At 45.5% G+C, this 23,901-nt stretch overlaps 1 protein-coding gene and 1 long non-coding RNA gene across 7 annotated transcripts in view; both read left to right on the top strand.

Moving 5' to 3' along the window:
• LOC113900734 overlaps positions 1-16,039 on the top strand; it is a 29,783-nt gene extending 13,744 nt beyond the window's left edge. Inside the window, exons 3-4 of the long non-coding RNA XR_003513237.1 lie at positions 13,889-13,964; positions 14,988-16,039. This is a non-coding gene — a long non-coding RNA (uncharacterized LOC113900734). The remainder of the gene's footprint in view (positions 1-13,888; positions 13,965-14,987) is intronic.
• A 2,497-nt stretch (positions 16,040-18,536) lies between these two features.
• The window catches only part of BCL11A (BCL11A, BAF complex component), a 101,957-nt gene continuing 96,592 nt past the window's right edge, over positions 18,537-23,901 (top strand). For all 6 annotated transcript variants that reach the window (XM_027555367.1, XM_027555370.1, XM_027555368.1 and 3 more), the window contains exon 1: positions 18,537-19,384. In XM_027555367.1, coding sequence (XP_027411168.1) covers positions 19,330-19,384 — 55 coding nt within the window. In that variant the 5' untranslated portion in view covers positions 18,537-19,329. The remainder of the gene's footprint in view (positions 19,385-23,901) is intronic.

Below are 23,901 nucleotides of genomic sequence, written 5' to 3'. Positions count from 1 at the left end.
ACATGGCATGATTGGGCCTGAGAACATTCCCTCACCCCAGCATCCGCTCATCAATGGAGACATGATCTGTGAAGATTCAGTTTTTTAATAATGTTGTAAATGTTTCTTTACCAAAAAAAAAAAAAAAAAGGCAAAGCGCTTCTTTCCTTGAAGTGATTAGGCATTTTTTAAAAAAAGAAGGAAAGAACAAATGTGTTATTTTATGGGATTCTTTAATTCTCAAGATGATTAAAAAACAACATACTTATCTCTCATGTCTAAGCCTAAGGTATGGTTTATAAAGCAGTCCATCCAACTCTATTTTGGATCTCTTGTTAGACTCCTTGCACTGATGACTCCTGGCTTATTATCTCCCTTCTTTGAATGCCAACAAATTGGTACATCCTAGATGAGTTTTCACTGTTTCTGCTGGTGACATAATAAATTCCACTGGGTTCTGTTTGCCAGGCCATCAATAAGTGTTTTAAATAGCCATGGATGAAAGATTTGCCTACCCATTTTCTTTCCCACAAATGATAAGCTAAATTGTTTATCATATTTTTTGTGCCTAGGTATCTATTTGGAGGGTTGTGCTTTTTCCTCCAAATTTGGGTTCATAGAAATTGAAAAAAAAATTATTTTCCCTACTTGCAGAAAATACTGTGAGTATTTTCACAGGTCTCTGACATAGCTGATGCCTATGACCAGGTCAGTTACTGCACATTGCAGTCTACTTTTTCATATCAACCCAAGGGCATATAGTCTAGTAGACAGAACTAAACAGATTTGCACAATCACAGGAAAAGCACTAGAACCTGCATCTTCTGATAGAACATGTGTAAGTAATTAAGAAAAAAAATAATTGCACGTTTGAGAAGGTGGACTCACCAAGCAGTTGTTGAACTATAAAAATGCATTAAGTGTAGTCAGTTTCTCTTTTTAATTATTCAGGAATGTTGTTTATGTTATCATGAAAAAAAGAGGTGAGAAAATATATTCGGCAATTTTTGGTTTTCCCCCATTTGAGCAGATGGCGATTTGTAGTTCAAAATTTGTAACTCAAATTATTTCACATTTTTATTAATCAGTACAATATGTTTTTAAAACAACAAACTGCACTTAGAAATATCAGTGTAAGTTCCACAATTTGCCTAGTTCCATCAGAGAGCAGTTTAAGAATTAGAGATTTTATTAGCAATATTGGGAAGCAGAGCATTCTAGCTCAGTATTTTGATTGTTATTATTTTTATTCCAGTGTTCAAAGTACCTCATATGAGGGAGGGGGCAGTTGAAAATAGTATAGAAAATTGCAGTGGGGAGCTGTAAAAAGCTGGGGAGAATCTGTTTCAAGATGTTTGCTTTTTTGGTAGAACAAAAAGTGCATTTTGTTAGAGACAAATATTTTTTGTGATGAAAAACATTTTATGTGAAATGTAGATTGGACTTTTAATATAAAAAAGAAATGTGAAGCCATTCTATTTTAGGAAGGTTTGGCGTCTTAGAATGAAAGCTGTTAGAACTGCATATATTGGAATGTTCTCACAACTGTTCTCATCCTATGTTCCTCTGCAAACCTGTTAAATTACATGAGTGTAGAAATAAGGGAGCTTTTTTATTATTATTAATTGACACTCATTTTTAGCTGGCATGTACTGGCAGGTCTTTCTAGACAAACCTCAGGCCGTACAAGGCAGAGCTTCAATCTGAAAGTTTGGGGAGTATTCTAAAGCTCTGTAATATGGAAGCTAGGAAGTGTAATATTAAAGTGATAAACATCTTATATTCAGTGCAATTCACAGTTTCTTTCATTCTTTTTACTATCTATAGATCTAAATCAAAACAAATTCCATAAAAGAGGGGGTTATTTTCAAGCACATTTTCCTTCAGAGAACTCTTGAATATTTTATCATATCTATTTCTATACATATGCTATACATTTCTAGATCCCTGTTGAACAAAATCCAAGGTGATGATAAAAAAAAAAAAACAACTATGACATTAGAATTCCTAGGAGATATAAAGTTAGCCCTTGTAAACGAAACGAACTTTGTTTTTGGCAATTAAAGAATTCACAGGGATATTAAGTCAGAGAACATTATGTTTGAACTATTGTTTTTATCCAGGAGGTTATTAAAAATGTATTTCAAATCACCAGAGTGGCAGGAAAAAATAAAAAATAATAACCTAAATAGGGTTACATTTTCCTATGCTCTTGTGAAGAAACATTGGATTTCATACGATGTGATTTCCAAGTAGAATTTTGCAGGCACCAAATATTCACTTTAGGACATGTGAGGTTCACCCCCCACCCCCATTCCCATAGTAAGACCTTTTGAGCTGTCACTGCAACAAACCGTGAATGGGTGGGCACTTCGACTGTCACCTGGTAACAGGCATCTGTGGATTTTCTGGGTGTCCCTCGAATTGTGCAGAACCCCGGGATTTAGACAAGCTCTTCACAAGGTCAAACAAAAAACCAGACCCGGATCACAGTGCCGCCCAGGATCAAAAGGGGCAGGAAGTATATATAAGCTTATGGTGTGAGGTGGGAATCACTGGTGTCTGAACAGCCTCTGCGTCCTCAAATGGTTAATTCCCCCAGGCTGTCATATTGCATAAACAGATCCTCCTTTAATAAAATTAATTAGGTTCTGAGCTTTATAGGGTGATGCCCACTGACCCTTTACATGCCTATTGTTCCCAGATCCAAGCGAAAGAAAAAAGAGAGGCTGCCCAGTCGACAAGAGAGAGAGACCCAAGTTGAAAGATTAGAAATCTCAAGAAGGAGCAGAGAGAGGGGATGGAGGAAGCTAGGTGATGTTTGCGTCTGCACGGAACTTAAAAGCAAAAACAAAAAACCCAGCCGCGCGGTGATCGGGTTTTGTTAATTTCGCTTTTTTGCACGCGCCACGAAATTCAGGCTGCGAGGGGCTCCTGAGAAACATCCAGAGTCTTTGTAGATATCAGGGACGCGCGGCTTTAGTTTAAAAAAAGAAGAAGAGAAGAAGACCCGAGGCAAAGGAGCAGGTTTAGGGGGAGGATCTGCAAAAGAAAAGCAGGACCCCTGGCAAACCCGTTTAGATGCCCACTACGTCCCTCCCTTTTCTCTGGCTATCCACCCAGCGCTGTCCCGGGCATTTCCTAGCACGAGTTGCTTCTGATATTCTTTTAAGTTTGCTAAGCGAACTCCTCGAGGGTGGCAGCGGGAGCTGGGATGGGGAGAGGTGAAATGTGGACCGCGGTCTTTTTATTTTTTCTTCATCAAAAGGGGCTTGAGTTCCTCGGTCCTAAGGATTAAGTGAGCGCATCTCCGCGCCTCTGGTCGGAGGAAATCCGAGGCACGACAGCAAACGCTGCCCGATTTTGTAAGAAAAAAATTTAAAGGGAAAGAAAAGAATCCCTCTCGACCGGATGTTTCCAATTACAGGGGAGTCAGAGAACAGAAATGGGGGTGGCGTTTGACGAGGATGGGGCCAGATTTGGAGAGGGTGGGGGCTGGAGGTGGGAAGAGACGCAGCAGGGTGAAAGGCAAGAAATAAGGCTTCTGTAAGGAGAAGAGGAAAATAGGAAAATGAAGCAGAACTAGAAAAATGACAAAGTGTTGAGTGCTGATTTATTGCAGAAGCCTCTGGTCATTTCCATATATTGAAATGCGCCCAAGCGGCCAGTCAGTCAATTTCTTTTGAGCTGCTGCTGCCGCTGCCCACGGGCTGCCCACGTGACTCCCCCTCAGTCAGCCTCTTTACCACCCAGCCCCAGAAACAGATAGAAGAGGAAAGAAAGAGTGTGAGGCAGAGAAAGCATCTGTGTACTGTAGTGGGTGATTTGGAGAAGGAGACATTTGTGTGGGTCTTTGGGAAAGAAGGAATGTGGCCTGGGGAGGGGAGAGGTAGGTTTCAAGCTCCATTCAAGTGTTACATCCAGTTACTCTCTCTGGCACCTTTCCATCTCCCTCTCCTCTCTCTTTTTCCCCACTCTCCTCTTTTCCTCTCTCTCGCTCCTCCTTTAAGCAGTTAAGAAAGAGGACAGAATACAGAGATAGAAAAGTCTATCTATCTACAAATATATAATGGGGATGGTGTGGAGAAGTAGGAGATTCAAGTCAGATTTTATTTTGGTTTTATTTTGGTGTCCATTGCTTTGGTAGATTTTTCTTAAAGAAAGGCACACACACACACACACACACACACAAATCCTAGATAAAAGCCAGTGAGTTGTTAAAAATGAATTTGCAGCATTAGAGCTGTTAGCATCATTCAGCAAGCAGCAAGCTTGATAATTTCCAGGTGTTGGGGAAAGCCGTTGTCCGGGAGCTCCTACAGAGCTTATAAATCCCTGTTGGGAGAGAGAAAAAAAATCTTTGGAGGTGAATGAAATATCAAATCACAAGACTCCTATGTAGATTTATGATTGCATAAGAAGCTTGATCATTTCCATATACTGAAATGTGCTGTCCTCCTGAGCCTGCCCAGCCCTTCTAGGAGACGAGGCGCTCCGTTCTGCCTTGATCAATGTTGACTATGAAGCAAGAAAGGGGGGGTTGGTGGTGGAAAGCAGGCTGGCACCAGATGGAGCGGGGTCTCGGGAAAGGTCAAGGTTAGCCCAGGCTGCTATTGAGCCGGTAGCAGCCTCACAGATAGATCTCTGCCTCGAAGGCACCCACTGGGGCTTCTCAAAATCAAATCTAATAGAAAAGGCAGTCACAGAATGAAATCGCTTCATCTGAATGCTAAAATTGTTATTAGGCTACATTAGAGAGATATCAGGCACGTGGTTACCAAAAAAGGGAGCATGCCTAGCAGTTTGTGTCTGAAAGAAAAGCTATGAATATGTTGATAACATCAGTAATAGGCAAGTAGAGGAGATGGATATCTTTTTTTTTTTTTTTTTTTGTCTAAAGACCAGATTAACATATTAAATGAACATATTTTTCTCTTTTTAGCAGGTCTACCTTATATTTTGATGTACTTGGAATTCTTATTTGGTGGGGGGGGGGGGGAGTGAAAAAAAATCACTCAGTCCAGAAATAGGTGATCTGTATTGATCGAGAAGTTTGACTCACTTGAGGAATTTTGTTAGCATCTTTCACCAGGTATGTGCCTCTGGAAATTCATCCCTCAGGCATTACATTGGGGGGTTGACATCGCCTTGGAAATCAGCCGTTCTGGCTCTGGACCACTGGAAATCCATCAGAGGCCTTGCCTTCTTCCCTCTTCTCCCCCCTCCTCTTTTTCTTTTTGCATTCTTTTTAGACACAGAGTGTTTTTGGAATAAATTTCATCCCACAGGCAAATGGCAGCCTAGGAGAGTGCCTGGGACCAGACATACGTACATTGCCTGTTAGGGTAGTCACACTAACATTTTTCAGGCAGTCTCCCCCCCAATTATCATAATGAAACCCACATTAGCTGTTTTTAACCTACAGCACAGCCGTATCTTAAAGAAGGATTTAGTCTTGTAAAATAAATGCGGGCTACACTAGATTAAACATGATGACTGCACTCCAAGGGTTAATAAATTTAGAATTAACAGATCATCTCAGCTTGATACAGCTACTATAGATGATTTAATATGCAGCCTAAGCAGGTTGACAGTCAGCTCACAGATGCAGATAAGATCAAACAGTCTCTTGATTCAATAGATTGAATGATTGTACTGAGTGTCTAGAAGGTGAGTGACAGAACATATATGGCAGGGGTTCTGGTAAAACGGAGCTTCAATTCCCAACTGCTGTTTTGTGCACTGGTTTTCTTTTGCTACCAGTTCACCTTCTGTGGCAAGAAAATCCAAAGTGGTGGTGGGGGTTAAAAATTCTCTTCATTGTATAGAGTAGTGGGAGCTTAAGTTTTGAGTAAGGAAAAGATGGATACCTTTAATATCAAGATCTATTTCTAATTAGTTCTCCCTGGTAACTAATACCCACCATTCCCCTTTCCTCTCTCTCCTCACAGGCTCTTAGGTCAGGGCTTTACAGACAGGATGCAAGATTCCTGGATGATGCAGATAAAGGCAGCCTACTGAAATTATATAGGTAATTTCCTCAGTCCTCTGCTTTGCTCTAACTGTGAAGATCTGAATATGGAGATGAGGTGTGAAGAGGAGTTGAAATTCAAACTCTAGTATGTAGTCACTGTGAGGTGTTTATGCTAGGAGAGAGCTTACATTTCTATAACTGATGTTAAAAGCTGGCAAAACTAGGGGGCTTGGGGAAGACTGGGGAGGGTCCAACCGAAAAAGTTAAGAGTAGCTGTGTTATCAGGCCTTGCTTTTGGCGCCCTAACTAGAGTTTCTAATACCTAACTTAGCTAGTTTTTTAAAAAAGATTTAATTTCCTTTATCCATTCAGACTCTAGTAGTATTTAAACAGGAAGACAAAAACAATTTTAATAGAAGTGTATGTGATCTGATATGATAGACAAGTTTATAACAGTTTTTATGATTTGATCAAGAACAAGGGCTTCTCCTAAACCCATTAGATTCTGTCATGTGAATATATATTCAGGCAATTTAAAAATGCATATTATGTATTCACTAGACCGGCACGGTCTGAATTGTATCATGTTATTCTGTCCTATTACCCCCTCCCCAAGTCTGAATATGGAAATCTATAATAGAGTGACTTTAGAGCTGCAGCAATCAGTTTTCCAATGTTTGTAACTTGGTTTCATTTATTTATTTTATTTCATTTTCTTTTTTAATATCAAAATGTCCAGTCCACACCATGAACTAATGGCCCACAAAATTTTCCTTTATTAAATAAAGTCATTTAAAACTGAGTAATAGCCCTACATGCTGTTAACACTTTAACTTTTCCCTTCCTGCTCTAATGTCCTAGTGGGTAACTTGATATGCTTCTAACTCAGATTTTATTATTGTTGGGTAACCTCTAAAAAAGTCTTAGAATATTCAACTCTCATAAAGTGCTATTCTGGGTCTTGATATGCTGTGTTTTGTTTTCCTGAGAAATAAAATTTATGTAACCTGCATATTTAAAGGTTTTGAGCTAAAAGCAGATTGTCCCAATTTTAGGCTGAGTAAAGTGTTTCAAGTGAGATCTGTGATGGGCAGGAGGAACTTTGAACTGGGTATGGCTGTTCCTGGGGCAGAAGTAGTGGGCATTTATTTCACATATTAACCAGATCTAAATGCTTCTGAATTTTACTCTCCCTTTCTTGGACAACCTGTGGTTGCAGCAGGGGGCACTCCAACATACGAATTACTTGGAAGTGGGAAGCTCAGGCTCTCCTGTTTCCCCATCTACTTGGAGGCATAACCACTGAAAACAGTTATCTCTCAGACATTTGCATATTTATGGTGCCTCCTGCAGGTTCCTGTGATTGCTTTACAGTCAGGAAAGGTAACAGAAAAATATATATCCTCCTTTAAAACGTGAAAAAGGATCATATAGGAACAGTGACTCTAATAGGAGACTAATCCTTGCAAAGCCGGTAGCATGAAATTTGTTTCTGGAGTATCTTTGTTTTGGTGTTGTTTTAGGATTTGAAGGGAATATTCTGGAAGTTGTAGCACTAAGTCTCCGATCCCTTGAAGATAGATATAGGAAAATACTTCACATTTTGAGAGAAAAAAATTAGCCTAGACTTACTTATTTATTGAGTGAATACCTCTAAAGAATAGAAAATTCCTTACAGACATGGAAAAGCCACCCAATGGATCACTTAAAAGCCTAGTTCCATGGCACATATATTTTTTAGTCCTAGTCATAAGCAATGAACAATTGTGCAGTGTAGCTTTGGATATAAAAGTTAATTAGGTCTCAGAAGAGAATAGTTTCATTTTTATTGGCTCTGAGTTCCAAGGATACCTTTGATACACCTTTCCTCTCAGCCCCTTTTGACCTTCTTTGTGGAAATGGTACAGGGCCTAGACACGCAGGCTTGTTTGGTCCTGGATGCCAGATTTTTGTTACTCTGCTCACTCTCTTGAAAAGCATTCTACCAGAGGAAGCATCATCATTGAAATTACACCCAGAAAAAACCTAATCTTATCTCCACTTCAGGACCAAGGTGTAGTTAATGTGATCTTTTTCAAGGGTTTTAGTTCAGGGAGAGAATTCATATACTCTGGCAACTGGCAGCACCTGAATGCAGAAATGGGGGTAGGGGGGTGGGCTGAAGCTTTATTTCTAAGTGGTCCAGTTTCCTTGTGTCTTCATCAGAACCTCATCCTTATGTTATCACAGGTCTATCGTACTTCATTTCCTTCCCTCCTAAAAGGCCAGTGTACAGGGCTCATAGAACTGACATCAGCAATCATCAGCAAACATCCTGAGCGATGGTGGAATTCTGCAATACACAGCCTTTTCTGTATCCCATCCTTTCTATGGAAATGCCTATCAAAATCAAGGGGATGAAAATAATTTTTCCTGCAATTAGACTTTACATAATAAAGACACAGGGTAGTAAAAATAATACGTGCTATCAATAATACATGGTGACATAAATGCCCAAACTGTGAGCAGAAGGATTCTCTTATCACACATTAGTCACCACAGCAGTATATGTGCTTATGCACTACCTTTCAGTGTAACATTAGGCAATATATCTGTTTGTTATTCTGGCTAGGGAGATTCTCATTAAAATAATTACTGCCATCATCTGATTATTTCAGTGCAAGTTTACTCACAACGTTTAGGCCTTTGGTTTCATGCTAGAAAAAATATATACTTCAAGATTAATGTTTATTTCCTTGCTGCTGGTCAGTCCCTTGTCCCTAAAAGAAAATGTAGAAAAGATGCTACCTGAAATCAGGGGCTCTTTTGCTCCTTTCAACTCCCATAATGAGAAGCTTCTTTCTTCTAGAATGTTTAAAAATTGATAGTAATGAATCACAACTTCTTAGCATTGTCAGAGATATATTAATTTTCAACTGTTCTACAAAAACCAGATATCACGTTGGTCTTACTGAGGGTAACATATCTGAAAACACAGGCCTGGGCTGAGCATTTCCCATTATTTTGAGAGATCCAAACCCTTAAATGTGAAGATCAGTGGAAATATAACAATGTAGCTTGGAATTCTAAAGATGTTACTAAAACTAAAGTCTTATCAATTGAAAAAGAAAACAAACTAGTTCCATTTTGGTTTGAGGTTGCTTTTCAGTTTGATTTATTTATGCTAAAGTAAAAGGGAAAAAAAAATGAGAGTTGCAAGTTCCCATTAAGGGGAGTTTACTTCCTGTAAAACATATATTTTAAAATGAGCCTATTTTTAATTTTTTAGAATCTTTAAATCAACACACACAAAACATCTATAATCTTAGCAAAACCCCTTTATGTGCTTAATATTCAAATAATTAACATATTTGCCTTATTCCCCTCATGTTTACTTTCAGAAACTGAATTTACTTTGAAAATCTACTAATCTTGTGTTTTCTCCTACTGATTAAGCTTGGAGTTCAAGATTCGATCTTTTGAGAAGAGAGGGTCGGGATTCTCATTCTGTCATATCTGCTATTTCCCTTGTTTCCTGAGCAAGGCCACAGAAATCACCATGTACAGATGGGTGGGAAAGTGGGTGCCATTATAAGGCTCTGTGGGACTTGCTTCTTTCAAATGAGAACCAGCTAGAACAGGCCTTGATATTTAAAGAAAGTAGTATCTGGAGAATCAGGCTCCAGAATTAATCTCTCAGAGTTATTCTGTGTTGCAATGTACTTGGATTTTGGCTGTTTGCATATTTTATTGCTTTTCAAAATCTGAGAATTGAGAACAATAAAAAGAAGATTTTACCTATGGTAGAAAGGATTTTGAAGTTCCCAGGAATCTAAGTGGTCTACTTCATCTTTTATTCATGTACAAAACATTTCCTAAGGTCCTACTCTGTGCTGAGGGGTAAAAAGATGAAAAGAACAGAAGCTCCTATAAGTATGTGACAACCCAGGACTTGTCAGGTGATAGCTTTTATGACGTAAGTTATTATATGAAATATACACAGACAGACATGCAATTGTTTCCTCCTGACACAAATGGGCTTGCTGTTTATTCTGTGTAGGTTAGATAGCAGTGCAAATGGCCCATACTTCTTAACTATTTAAAAAGTGAAATAATGTAATTTTCCACTATATGCATATTTAATGTATTATGGAGCAGACAGGAATACTTGTGTCTTTTTCACCTGCTGAAACAACAGAAAATGCATTTGTGCAATTCATTCTTTGATTTAGCATGAGTTCAATGCCTACTATGTGTTAGGGAAGTGAAACAATGTCGTTTAAAAAAAATGATACATTCTCTAATGGTGTTAGAAATAGTCTCTGAAATTGCCTACAAAACAAATGTAATACAGAAAGCTTATTTCTCAAATAATTAAGCTATTTAATGTCATAAAAGCTGAAAACGATAGAGTATCATAGATATATTCATGACCAAACCTCATTATTTACCATTTTTATTTCTGAGAAACCAAGTTCTTTCTTCAACTAGTGTCAGAAGTAACCAGAGCTGTGTCCCCTCAAATTAGTCCTTGCTTAGAATTCTTCAAATCAGCAATGTGAAACCAGGGCTACCCAAAGCAAGGAAAACAGTATGTATCTGTATGGCTTTGGCATGTGTGACTTGTGAACTTTGTATGATGTGCTTGTGCTTGTGTATGTGTATCTTAGTGCCTTAAAAATGAAAGCCATCCAAGAGCAGAAACCACATCTCATGTCTGTTCAGGGCTGTACTCCATAAAGAAAGAATAACAGTCCTTAGGATCAGATTCTTCATTTTATAGGAATCTGGAGGCTTAGATAACTGACCTTGTGCAAGAGATTTTTTTTTTTTTTTTAAGAAAAAATGAAAACAGGCAAATTGTATACAACCAGGAATGGGAGACCAAAGAGATTTATCTTCACCAAGCTGACAAAAATGATGAAATAGGCTTTTTCTACCACAAAAGTTTCCTTTGCTGAATTTGGCAGGAAAAAATAAAATACGGATGATTAACTACTGGGGCAGGGGGGAAGATGTCTTAATTTCTGGAAAAGGGACCAGAAGAGCCAGAGCTCTTCAGTAATCTCTGGGAACAATTGGTACACATCTGGAATGGTTGTGGGACTAGGCAGGCGTTTCTGGGGTTTATAAGAAACTGGCAGAAAAGGAACTTGAGCCTGGTAACATGTTTTGATGACTGCTTCTCTTTTAGCTAATTTGAGCAAAGACCAACTAAAGCTATTGTGAAATTAGAATGATCAAGGCCCTGTGGTCCTTGATGGCCTGATTTGGTGGTCTGATTTCAGTCAGAGAGAACAGAGAAAAGGAACTGCTCTTCTTCTGGAAGTGAAAAGGTTTCTAAATGCAGATATGGTGGCTGCAGTCCTTGGTGGCTCTTTCTCTGTATGAAGTTAGTGAACTTAGGGCTTGCCCAAAACACCCACCCAGGGCTACATCTTGGTGTGCAGGGGAGGGAAACAGAGCAGCATGCATTTGAAAACTTCATCTGAACTCATCTACCACCTCATCTTTGTGCAATGGCTTTTCTGATGGAACAAGAGTTGGAGAAGCAAAAGTTTGAGCTTTTTAGCTACATCTTTCATCCTATTTCTGCTGCCCTCTGATGGACACGTTAACTAGGGAAACCACTCCCACCCTCATGTCCAACCCCTTCCATCTCTACCACTATGACCTCATCACTATTACCCATCATCATGATCACCACCACCATCTTTGTTTTCCTTAGAATTAGCATCAACCACATCATCACTAACAAACATTACATATTATGGTGATGGTATACCAAGTTAATAGAACAGATTTCAGAATTCTGGTCCATTAGATAATTCAAGATAAATTCTTCATCAATCTGTCAAGAACCAAAGTCAAGTAGAGACATTTATGGTGTTTGTGTAGAGTCCTTGGATAGTCCACTGCTGACTATACAGTGCTGGTTGTTGCTTTCTGAACAAACCAAATGATATCAGGAAAGCTACAAAATTTTGAAATAAGACGGCAGTTCCTCTATTGTTTTTACTACATAGATAAGACAAAAACATTTCAGATACTTTATTTCTTCTCTTCAGTCAATTTATACTTTTTCATCAGAATGTAACATAGCATGTGTACCTCTGTGTATGTGTATGAGGTTGCATTCCTTGACATAGTGTTGAGTTTTTTAGTTTGTATGTGTGTGTTTCTCTGTGTGTGTGTCCGTGTTGTATGTATGTACTCCAGGGTAATAAAATAGTAAAAAATTATAATAATGGCAAACAGTACTTGTCCAAATAAAGGACTAACTGCCTATAAAATTTCCTTTTAGACAGTGAAGTCATAGCTAGAAGTTGGCAAGAAGACCATCTGAAACCAGTAAAAATCATTTCTGTGATGTTGTGTAAGGAACAGAGGGAAGAAAGGAAGGTGGGAGGGAGGGGGAACGATGGGGGGACTGAGTGAGAGAGAGAGAATATTTTCAAAAGCTCTTCTTCCACTGAGTTATTCTTTTATAAAACAACTTCACATCTGGACTGATAGGTTGAATTCCACCCAGTGCCATTTAAATAGCCCAAGTTATAAACCTCTTAAACTTGGGGTTTATAATAGAAACACTGACAGACCCTTAACTATAGTGCCTCTATAGTAATGAAAGCACAACTATTTCATTATAGCAGTGTCTGGCAGGGCTGCTATAATTAAGAGTCTGTCAGCGTTTCCATTATAAACCCAAATTTTAAGAGGTTTTTAACTCACATTGTTTTAAATCACATTGGGCTGAAACTTGCTGTTCAAAATGTCAGACCAGATGTGTGTGTGTGCTGTTTTGTTTTTCCTTCTATTTACCCACTCGGGCAAAAAAAAAAAAAAAAAAAAAGAGAGAGAGAGAGAGTAGGAGAATAGGTGAAGCTTGTTTTAAGACTGGGTGTGAAAAACATGTATTGAAAAAATTATTCCTCTGTTAAAAGCAAAAGATTTATTGGGGGATGGGTGGGCACACAGAAAATGAAGTTTAAGGTATTTTTCATTTCTGGTTTTTCTGATTGTATTGTTTTCTTTTAGAGCGCTCTCATTTGGGAAACCAGATTTGAACACATCCAAAGAGTAACATTAAAACAAAGAATTTTCTGATAGTAGGTTCTTTTGTTGCTGTTGTTGTTTAGTCGCTAAGTCATGTCCGACTCCGCGGACATGCAGCACTCTTCATGGACTGCAGCACTGGGTTCTTGACACTGGTTTATTTGGAAGATATTTGATTATGTAGATTGTTGGAGGTGATGAAAATATCTTGCGTTGTATTCTTGCAAGATTCAATTGTTCAGCTGTTCTGATCTTTGGGATAATCCTTCTAAGCTCACCATCCTTGGTGGGAATCACTTTTAGGCTAAAATGTACTCTTACAGAAGAGTTATCTGATCAAAGCCTTACTGGTTCTGGGGGAAACTACTAGAATTTGAATGGTTATGTTGGTTTCATTTATGTGGTGATAGGATTTATTCACTTATTCACTCAAAAACCTTTCGTTGAGAAGCTACTGTGTGCTAAGTATTATATTTGGACATTTGGACATTTCTAATATGGTCCACTCGGAGAAGGCAATGGAGACCCCCTCCAGTACTCTTGCTTGGAAAATCCCATGGTCGGAGGAGCCTGGTGGGCTGCAGTCCATGGGGTCGCTAAGAGTCGGACACGACTGAGCAACTTCACTCTCACTTTTCACTCTCATGCTTTGGAGAAAGAAATGGCAACCCACTCCAGTGTTCTTGCCTGGAGAATCCCAGGGACAGAAGAGCCTGGTAGGCTGCCATCTCTGGGGTCGCACAGAGTCGGACACGACTGAAGCGACTTAGCAGCAGCAGCAGCAATGTGGTCCACTGGACTGGCTTCACTGCCCAGCATCTATGTGTCTTTGATGTCAATGTTAGGGAGTTATATTGGATATTTCAGTGTTCCAGCCAGAACACCTTTCTGTCTTCATAGGAGCCTCTTAACGTGGCGAGACTTACCACCAGCCCCAACACATTGTTGACTCAGCACACAGCAACCCAGTCTAGAGGTAAGTGTAGGCTTATTTAGAGCAGATCCAGCTTTTTACTTCCTACTTTGCTCCCTTCCTTCTTTCCTTCCTTCTTTCTTTTCCTGGGGTGGTTTGGGGAAGGGGGTTGGGGGGGGGATAGAGCCATCCAGGTACGTGAAGTAGTCTGCCAGTCAGCTAAATGCTTTCATCCCATTTTTACTGCCCCCTGATGGAGGAGTTAACTAGGGAAAACAACCGTCACCCTCATCTCCAACCCTTACCATATCTACCATCTCAGCTAAATGTCCAGGGAGCCTCTGGAGAAATGCCATACTGTTTCCCCAAGAGCCTCCCGGGGGAAGTCTGTCCCTTTGCAGGTGTAGACACTGCCCTCCAGGGGCCTCCTTAGGTCCCAGACTCTGAATCATACTGGGAGCAGAGGAGGAAGAAATGTTATAGTGGGTGGGGGCTGAGGGAGGCTTGGAAGAAGAGGTGACTGTGGCCCTCATGCTCACCTTTCAGTTTGCGGTGCCCACACAAAGCCCACCCCCCTCCTCAAGCACAACCTCCTTTCCTTTTTAACATTAATTTTACCTTTGTCTTAACACCCTAGCACTCCCACTCTTAGAACCCCAAAACCTATGCCAAGTGATGAATCCAAACCTAAGTTTTATTTTTTATTGAGATGACTGTCCATTCTCTATTTTCTGAACTTCCATTAGGAAGAAAAAAAAAAAAAAAAAACCAGAAGTAAAAAGCAAGGTGGGAGCGATTATATTAACCATTCATTCATTTATCTTTAAGTCTGTAAAGGTGTTCCCTGCTAAAGGCAGACAGTGACTATTTTATTTTAATCTTGTAGTTTCTATTGAGACAGACCTTTTAACCCTTAGTTCTCCAGCTCAACCTGAGTCCCCCACTCCAGGCGATCCTTGGCACGAGGGCTGGGACCGTATTAAGCCTGCCTCTTGGAGCTGTTTGTTGACCACATTCACGTTCAGAGCCCTGGAGCTAAAAGCACTTTACACCATAAAATAAAAGCACTGTCTTTTTTTCTAAAAGGTTACGTCTGGAGGCCACGCGGCTCATACTTCATACCGAAAACTACTGAAAGGACTATGAAATCCTCTATGATTTACACTCTCTCACTGCATTAGGGTATAGATCTACTCGACTCTAAAAATACGGTGGGTTTCTAACCGACGTGAATATATGTGCATTATTTCAGAAAGTCTGTTAGAAAACTTGTCAACACATTATAAAGCATAAACCAGGACTTGGCTATTAAGTACGGAGATCAGAGGCAGAATATATACTGCAGGAAGTCCTGGGGAGTCTCCTCCGCGGGCAAGATAGAGAAGGGGAGGAGGAGAGGGGAGGGGTCGCCTGGTGGCCTGGAGTTTACACGCAGTTTTGTCACCGAAGGTTTGGGAAAGAGCCCACCAAGCGTAATTAGCCCTTCCGTGGAATCAGCAAAGGTTCTACAGCTCCACATGAAGTTAACAGAAACGCCAGAAAATAATTTTAACGTTGTCATAATTTATTACTTTCTAAAAGCTACTTTTGGAAAGTAAATATACTGACTGTGTATCCAAGTGTGAGCGTTTAAAGTGACCTTTCACCCCTCTACAAACCCACCTGCATCATTAATCAATACTTACGTAATATTTTCAAAGCTCTTAAAACAACATGTTTTTATTTCTTTAAACACACAGACACACCTTCCCCCTCCCCCACTTTTGGGCGCTTTAGCGAGCATCCAGCAGCAATGAGGGAGGGGGCGTCACTCGTAGAGGCAAGCAGGAGGGACCGGAGTGGGGGTCCGCGACCAGGAGGGAATCGAATGCCAATACTGAGCCTTGGTTTTCTGGACTGGGTGAAATAAGGCTGGGGGAGGGGCGGGAGTGGAGGGTAGTTCCTATTTCACTCTGGGCATTTTATGATGGTGAAATTAAATATATGTTAATGGTGGAAACGTCGCTACTTACCTCTCCATGGGCACCCAGGGAAGGCAGCTGCAAAATTGGGTTTTAAAGGTACGTTTTAAGATGTGGTTTCGGAAGGAACCCCCTGGAATCTGAAACAAGTGCAATAACATAGCAGACCTACTTGTAACTAAGTGCTTAATTTCCTATGATTTTTTTAAAAAGAAAATCAATAAAATGTTGCCAGTTATTTATTGGAAATAACCACAGATAGCGGCCCTGATAGGGTGCCGGTTTTAGAGAGCACACAATTGTGTAATGAATTGTAATTCAGAAGACTGTTAAATGTGAACCACAGAACCTTTCAGAGGTAATAAAGTCATTACTTTTTACACTACAGCCAACCCTGAAAAGCTTTATACACACCATTATATATAAATCATACATATATATTTCCACAACACACATTCGCTCATTTATATACCTTCTCTGTATATGGACTTTTATGGATGGATGGGAAAAATATTTAAATTTGAAAAGCTCGGTTCCGGAAAGAATCGGACTCACTATTGTTACCTGAAGGGAATTTTATTTATTTATTTTTTATTTTTCAAAGGCCTCCCAGTTGTACTTTTTTCTTCCCTCTCCTCACCTTCCCTCCAACCATTCTCCTCCACGACCGGCTCCCCCCACCCTCTCCCCTGCAATGATATTCTTTTGGTCGGTCTAAGGCTAGTTGAACAAGATTTAAAAAAAAAAAAAAAAAAGACAGTAGTGGAAAAGAGATGCTGACCTGCTCTGAAGAACTCGTGAAAAGGGGGAAATGGTATAACGCACACGCTACAGAGCTTTACTGCAAGTGAATCTTCCTGCTTCTTAAACAGTATTTGAGTCCCCCCTCAACCCCCACCAAACTGGAGGGAAACAATAACAGCAAACCACATTTACACAAACTCGGTCCAGCCCACATTTCTCCCACTGTTGAGCACCAAAACCTCCTTTTCTTCCTTAGAGGGGCCCGAAGCTTCGCCGAGCAAGGCAAACCAGTTATTTTCTAATGGGTTTGAAACTTTACTAAGACAACACAGGAATAAACAGCCGCTGGCCGGCGCGGCTGGGAGATGGGTGCGCGCCTGCGAGCCGGGGGCCCTGGCTTAAGACAATAAAGCACACCGCCCAGGAGGTGCATTTACGAAAGCGACGTCCCTCAGACTAAGGAGGGAGAAGAGAAAACACGAGGGTTCATGGAGCCTCTTGGAGGAGAGGGAAAGAAGGCTCCTCGCTCTGCAGACCCATACTTGTACACGTCCACCTGCAGCTCGCAGTCTCGCGGGCCGCGGCCACCCATACCCCCCGCTGCACCCTCCGCTCCTCCCTTGGACCTGAGTCCATTTTCTTCTCCCCCCTGCCCTTCCGGATTTGAAATCGCAGCGCGGTCTCTCGGCGGCGGCGTCGGCTGAGGCTACAGGGTGGCGCAGGCAGGCGGGGAGACTGGGAGGCGGGAGACGCCGGGGGACTTTGCAGGCACGTTTCTGAATAAACTTTCCAATCGCAGGGGGTGCTGTTGCTGTACATTTTACGTAAAACTGAAAGTATCCCACGCCAGGAGTGAAGCCCGCTTTTTGACAGCAGCAGCGCGCGCGCGCGCGCGTGTGTATGTGCATTAAAGAGACAGGGGTTTATTTCCAACAGGTCTTCCCTAATTTCCCGGGAAAGTCTGCAGAAAGGCCAGACCTGGGCTGCGGGCTCCGGCGGGTGCAGCTCCGCCCCGGGCGTCCAGAGAGCGTGGCGCTGACCCGGGGCGGTCACCCCACCACTGTGGCCTCCCCGCTGCTCCCGCGAGCCAGTCGCTCTTTCTTTATTCCCCATTTTCTTTCCCTGGGTAACTGCACTGGACTAGTTGTGCTCTGCCCGTAAGAAACATTTTCTTGCCGTTCCTCGGTGCTTTAGCAGTAGCTCTGGAGTGGGAGGGGGTGTGTCTTTTCCTGGGACCTAGCTTAGGGACCTCCCGCAGCGCTGGGAGCCCGTTCCCAGGGACTGGCACTCCCCGGACTGCCCGGGCTTTGTCCTCTGGCCGGCGGCGGCCCCGTGAGGTGGACGCCTCTGCGCCTCCCTCGCCCTGGGTCCGGGCACTCCACTCCCGGGGCCGAAACGTGCCCCGAGTCCGGCTCCCTGTTCTTTCTTCCTCCGCGGCCGTTGAGAGCCGGACTCCTTGCTCCCAGTGGCATTCAGACCCGATCGTTTGTCTGGGCGTTCAGATACCCGGCCCTCCGGCTCGGCCTGGGGGGCGCCCTCCCCGCCAGCCGGCCAGGGGCCTGCACCTCCTCTCTCGCCCTTGCCCTCTCTCTCTCTCTCTCCTGACCGCCCGGGCTCCCGGAGGCCCCCGCGCTGCCTTTCCGGACCCGCAAGCCTCCAAACTTGAGCTGGACTCTGCTTGGCCGGGCGCTCCTTCCCGCCTCCCCTCGCCCGCGGCGTAGCTGTAACTTGGAGTCTCAGCTCCCAACTTCGGGTGATTTTTCTTGGCCATCCTCTCCTCGAGCAAAGTTTCCCGAGCGCAGCCGCCGGCTCTGGGCTTTCGGCCCCCGGCGTCCGCACACGAGGCGCGAGCTCCGCCGCGGCGGAGAAGGGAAGTGGGTGTGCGCACGCAGGAGGGTGTCCGGGAGCAACTCTACCTGGCTTCCCTCCGCCCGCGCTTCCCCGGCCCCTGCGGCCTCCAGACACTCTTGTTTTGTTTTTTTTTTTTTTAATTTAAAATAATCTTTCATTTTAGGGTCCGCGTGCCGGGGTTGGGGGGAGCAGGGCGCACGTCTGGCTCTTCCCCTCCCCCGCCGCCCCTTCCCTCTCTCCCCGCCAAGCCGCTGCCTCGGCACTCGCTGCGGCCACTGGTGAGCCCGAGGCCCCAGCGCCCCCTCCCCTCCGCCCGCCCCTCCCACGGGGGCCGCGTCTGGCGTCTGCGGAGCCCCCCGCCCGGCACCTCCCCCGCCCCGCACTGGCCATTGGCTTGTCCTGGTCTCTTTTTCATGTCCAGCCCCTGATGTGTGTCCATTGGTGTGAGCTTCCCCTTCCCTCCTCCCCTTCTCTCCTGCTCGCCCTGCCCATGTTTTGTGTGTCTCTGTCCATCCAGACTCCTGACGTTCAAGTTCGCAGGGACGTCACGTCCGCACTTGAACTTGCAGCTCAGGGGGGCTTTTGCCATTTTTTTCATCTCTCTCTCTCTCTCTCCCCCTCTATCTCTCCTCTCTCTCTCTCTTTTTTTTTTTTGGTTAAAAAAAAAAAAAAAAGCCATGACGGCTCTCCCACAATTCATCTTCCCTGCGCCATCTTTGTATTATTTCTAATTTATTTTGGATGTCAAAAGGCACTGATGAAGATATTTTCTCTGGAGTCTCCTTCTTTCTAACCCGGCTCTCCCGATGTGAACCGAGCCGTCGTCCGCCCGCTGCCGCCGCCGCCGCCTCCCGCCCGCCCCGCAGCCCACCATGTCTCGCCGCAAGCAAGGCAAACCCCAGCACTTAAGCAAACGGGAATTCTCGCGTAAGTAACCCAATAATAGTAATAATAATTATTAATAATCACGAGAGCGCGCAGGACGAGAAGCAAGAGAAAGGGGGAGAGAGGGGTGTGTGCATGCATTAAAAAAATTTTTTTTCACGAGAAAAACCTCCGAGAGTCGGGATAAAAGAGATTAAGGGGGGGGGGGACCAACCTCATCCCATCCCGAATCGTAGCCGAATGTACACTTTTGGGATAGCACGAATCTTTTAATTTTATTTAATTTTACAAAAATTTGACTCCTCCTCTTTCCTGCTTTCCTCTGCTTTATTTCGCTTTTCGGAAAGGAATGCAATGATTTCGCCTCCAATTTTGCAAAATAATGAACAATGCTGTGGATGCTAACAACTCTCGTGCAAACCTAAGGGAGGGAACTTGAGGGGAAAGGGGGTTACTTCCACTTACCGTAGGAAGAAAAACGGGGGGTGGGGAGCCCAAGTCAAAAAAAAAAAAACCAAAAAAAACCACAAAACAATTCCCAGGGAGAAAAGAGGTGAGACTGGCCCTTGGACACCAGCGCGCTCACGGTCAAGTGTGCACTGGGAGGAAAGTAGTCATCTCCACAATAGTGAGAAAGTGGAATTGTGGGAGGGGGGCCCCGGGCGCTCTTGAGTCCGCCGAGTCTGGAGAGGGGCCGCGGCGCCCGGGAGAGCTTGGGCGCCCGGGAAGGACCGGAGCCGCGGCCGGCGCTGCAGCCTTTTGTTCCGGCCCGAGGTGGGTGTTTGCCCCGCTGCCTTTTGTGCCGGCTCCTCGCGCTTGCCCTCCCGCGCCGCCGCCGCCGCCGCCGCCGCCGAAGGGCAGGAGCGAGGGCCGGGGGCCAGTTGAAGAGGGAGGGAGGGCGCTGTGGCTGCTGCCGCCCGGGTTGCCGCTGCCGGCCCCTCCCGGCCGAACCTCAGCGGCGGCGAAAATAGGTGAAAATAAAATAAAAAACATAAAATAAAACAAGGCAACATTTTTTTTTTTTTGCCCCCAGACAGACGCCAAACGCTCCGCCAGCCGTTTGCAGCAACGCTCTCCTCTTTGACTCCCCCACCGCGCCCCCCCCCCTACAAATATCTCACAATCTCTAGTAGAGGGGAAAAATACAATTACCCCCTTCACCAAAACCTCTTTAGTTGCAAACTTAGAGCGCCGGCGGCACAGAGAGGGAGCGAGGAACTCCCTCCTCTTACTATTTTTTGGAAGATTTTCAAAAAAAGTGGAAGTGGATTTTGATTGGGAAAAATCTCGTGTCTGAATGTTTACAAGCACCGCGTGTGCGGGAGCCTCCTGCCAACAAACAGACAGAGGACCGAGCGCGGAGCGGCAGGCCGGGAGCGGGCGGCGGCTGCGGCCGGGCCTCGCCGGGGCCTCGCCCGGCCTCGCCGCGCCCCCGCCCCGCCCGGGATCGCCCACCCGGCGCCCGCCGCCAGCCCGCTGGCCCAGCGGCAGGCGGTGCAGCGACTCAGCGCCAGCGGGTCCAGGATCCTCTCTGGCCCCCTAGTACAATGCCCAGACCTCCTCTTGGCCAACCCTACTGCGAAATCGGTTGGGGAGAAACTCATCTTTGCAAAGCATTTTTATTTTGCAAAGCAACCCTAAAAGCGAGTCCTGTCCGTCCCCTACCCGCGACGCATCTTGCCCCCAGCTCGGGGCGGCAGGGAGATCACCACGTGCCTTCCCTGCCCCCCTCCCACAGGGACAAGCATATAACCCTCAGCTCCCGAGCTCGGCCAAGCTAGGTGGGGGTGGGGGGCGGGGCGTGGGGGGGTAGGAGGTAGGGGAGTAGTTGGTTCGAGTATGCTTTTGGGGAGTGTTCGACCCCGGGACTCCAAGCATCCCTCCCTTGAGTTCTTGCTCTCTACCTCGGGCCTGGCTGGATCTGGGGGCCCTTCTGAGTCTGTATAAGGGAGGTGGGGTGGTTAAGTGGGTGGCTGTCTCCTGGCTAACAGAATGCGCCTGGAAAGGCAGGCGGTGGGCGCTAAGGAAAGTTTGGCTGCAAAGGAAAGAAAGGCGTGAGAGGGCCCACTTCCCTCCCCCACCTCATTCATGACCCTTATTTTAATTTTTGCTGCAATTTTAAAGGACCACCCCATATCCAGTTCTGTATGTTTTAAAGGTGTGTGTGTGTGGAGGGGGGGGGGGGTGCGCGTAGGGAATTGAATTTTTCACTGGGTCCTGGAACTTGTCATACACTTCGAAAGCTCCCCCGCCCGGGCACGTTGCGGGGCCCTCCCTCTCCCCACCCCCGCGCATCCCTCCCTCATCGCTCTCCCCCGCCCCCACTCCCCCGGCCGCGCCGGATGCGGAGCAGACGCGGCGCGCGGCGGTGTGAAGTTACAGCCCGGCCAGGTACCGGCGGGAAGGAAGGGCAGTGTTCGCAGCACTCGGGAAAGCCGGGCCCTTCTTCGGAAGGATGCACTGGGGGCTCAAAGGACGGACTGTGGCGTGCAGTCCAGGCTGCTCCCACGTCCCCCACTCTCCCCAGGCCCATCCCGAGGCTCCAGGCTGGGTGGGTTATCCCCTTGGAATCCCCGAGTCTCAGGGCGGGTTTTGGGTTAAGGGGCCAGTTTAAAGTGGGTGCGGTGGTCGCTCCTTTCTAATTTTCTGGGTACGCAGAGGGGGCGGGAGCCATTCTAGTGTTCAGGACCCCCTTTCCCTCCCCCCTGCCCCCATCCCCCGCTTCTAGGGCTGAATGAGCCGTTCGGTCGCTAGGAGGCAGAACAAGATCAAGAAAGCTCAGCGAACTTGAACCTGTACCAGGGCCTCCTCCCCCACCCCCCTCTGCATTTCTCGACCCGGAGGGAAGAGCTTTGCGAGGGTGGGGGTGGGGGAAACGGACGGTTAGGCAGAATTCCCTTTCTCTCCCCCCCACCCCATCACCCCTTCTGTCTTTGTTCTTCGTTTTGACTTTAAAAATGCTTCTGGCCAGGGCTGCGGAGAAGCGTCCGGGCGCGCGGCCGACTCCCCAGTGCACAGGGAGTGGAGCGGGGTGCAGTTTTCGTTCTTTCGGGCAGGCGTTTTTGGTTGGGAGGAAAGAGGAGTGCGCGCTCTCCGGCTTTGGGGCAAGGCCGAAAGCGGGATCCGGCAAGTTTGCACTTAGTCTCCAGGTTCACTTCTCCCACCCCCTCATCCCCGTGCAAAGCGCGGACCGAGGCGGCCGCGGCAGGCTTGCCGGGCGCCTCTGCAGCCCGACCCCCCCCCCCACCCCCGCCCCCCAGCTCCCCCGCCTCCTGCAGCTCTCGCCTCCGAGCCCGAAATCACAACAATAGTAATAGTTATCATCATAATGATGCGGGCAAACGGCGTCATTAATAATGAATAACCGCAGCCGCGGCCGCGCTGTGCACACCGGTGCCGGGGATTGCGGGAGAAACGCATTTGCAGAGATCCCTCAAAGTAAAAACTGTGAGCCTGTGGACACAGAATGAATTTCAGGACCCGCGCCTGAGGTGTGTGCGGTGATCCCGAGACAGCGCCAGGGTAACCTGCCGAGTTTTCCAAGCCTCACTTCCCGTGTCTCCACCTGGTGGGCCTGGGGAACCGTCGTCACCCCGCGGCCGGGCAGGACCGGCGTGGAGGCAGCAGTCGGGCCCCGGGGCTGCCCGCCGCCTCCCGCCCCCAGCCCCCGACTCCCGGCTCCGGGCCCCGCGGCCCCGCGGCCGCCGCTGCACGTGTTCGCAGCGAGTGCGGCCGGAGCCTGCGGACAGCACGCTACTCGCTTTGTGCCTCAGAGTCCCCGCGCCCAACTTCACTTTCCGCGGAGCCCACCCCCGCCGAGCCCCCTGCCCCGGGCCTGTCGCCCCTGCCTTCGCTTTTGTTTTTTTTGCCTTTTCTCTCCGCATTTCAGTCTCGGTGTGCTTCCTTACCCTGTTAAGACAATCAAAGAGAAGGACTTGGAAAGCAAACTTGAAGGCAGAGCGCCTTTCCCCCTCCCCCTCCCCAGCAGCCCTTGTTTCTCTTGCTCCTTCCCTACATTTCTTATAAGGCTTTTTTTTTTTTTTTTAATTTATTCCTTTGCAACTGCTGAGAGAGGAAAGACATCTCAGTTCAGCGGCTGGGGCATTGAGACGTTTCAGTCAGTCTTGCTGTTTGAACGCAGAAGCGTTTTATTTTGTATTTCTTTTTCCCCTTGTAGAGAATTCACGGCTAATTATTATGATTATTTGCCCACTCCCTTCCACTTCAATCCTGGACTCCCTGCTTTGTAGCCAGCGCTTAGGCCGGAGCTTAGAAACGCCGGTTTTGTGGGGGTGAAGGAGGATGGAATTGAATTGAGGGAGGGGGTAAAATGGCTGAGGTTAGGAATGTTTTTAGGGAAAGGGGAATTTGCATTAAAATACAGAGAAATTATCAGAGCCCAGAAAGGAAATGTTGATTGCCACTGAGAAAAGATGTCAATGCAAATCAGTAGATTACACCAAGAGAATTGTATTTTCATATTTTCTTTGTGCCTCACTTCGTCTGATTTTTAATAATGTAGCAGCAACGATAAGAACACATTTTGGTATTTCTCTGAA

The sequence above is a fragment of the Bos indicus x Bos taurus genome, chromosome 11 (assembly GCF_003369695.1).
Source record: "Bos indicus x Bos taurus breed Angus x Brahman F1 hybrid chromosome 11, Bos_hybrid_MaternalHap_v2.0, whole genome shotgun sequence".
NCBI classification, from domain to species: Eukaryota; Metazoa; Chordata; class Mammalia; order Artiodactyla; family Bovidae; genus Bos; species Bos indicus x Bos taurus.
Note: the sequence above shows the minus strand (reverse complement) of the source record. Positions and strands in the feature narration are given on the sequence as shown.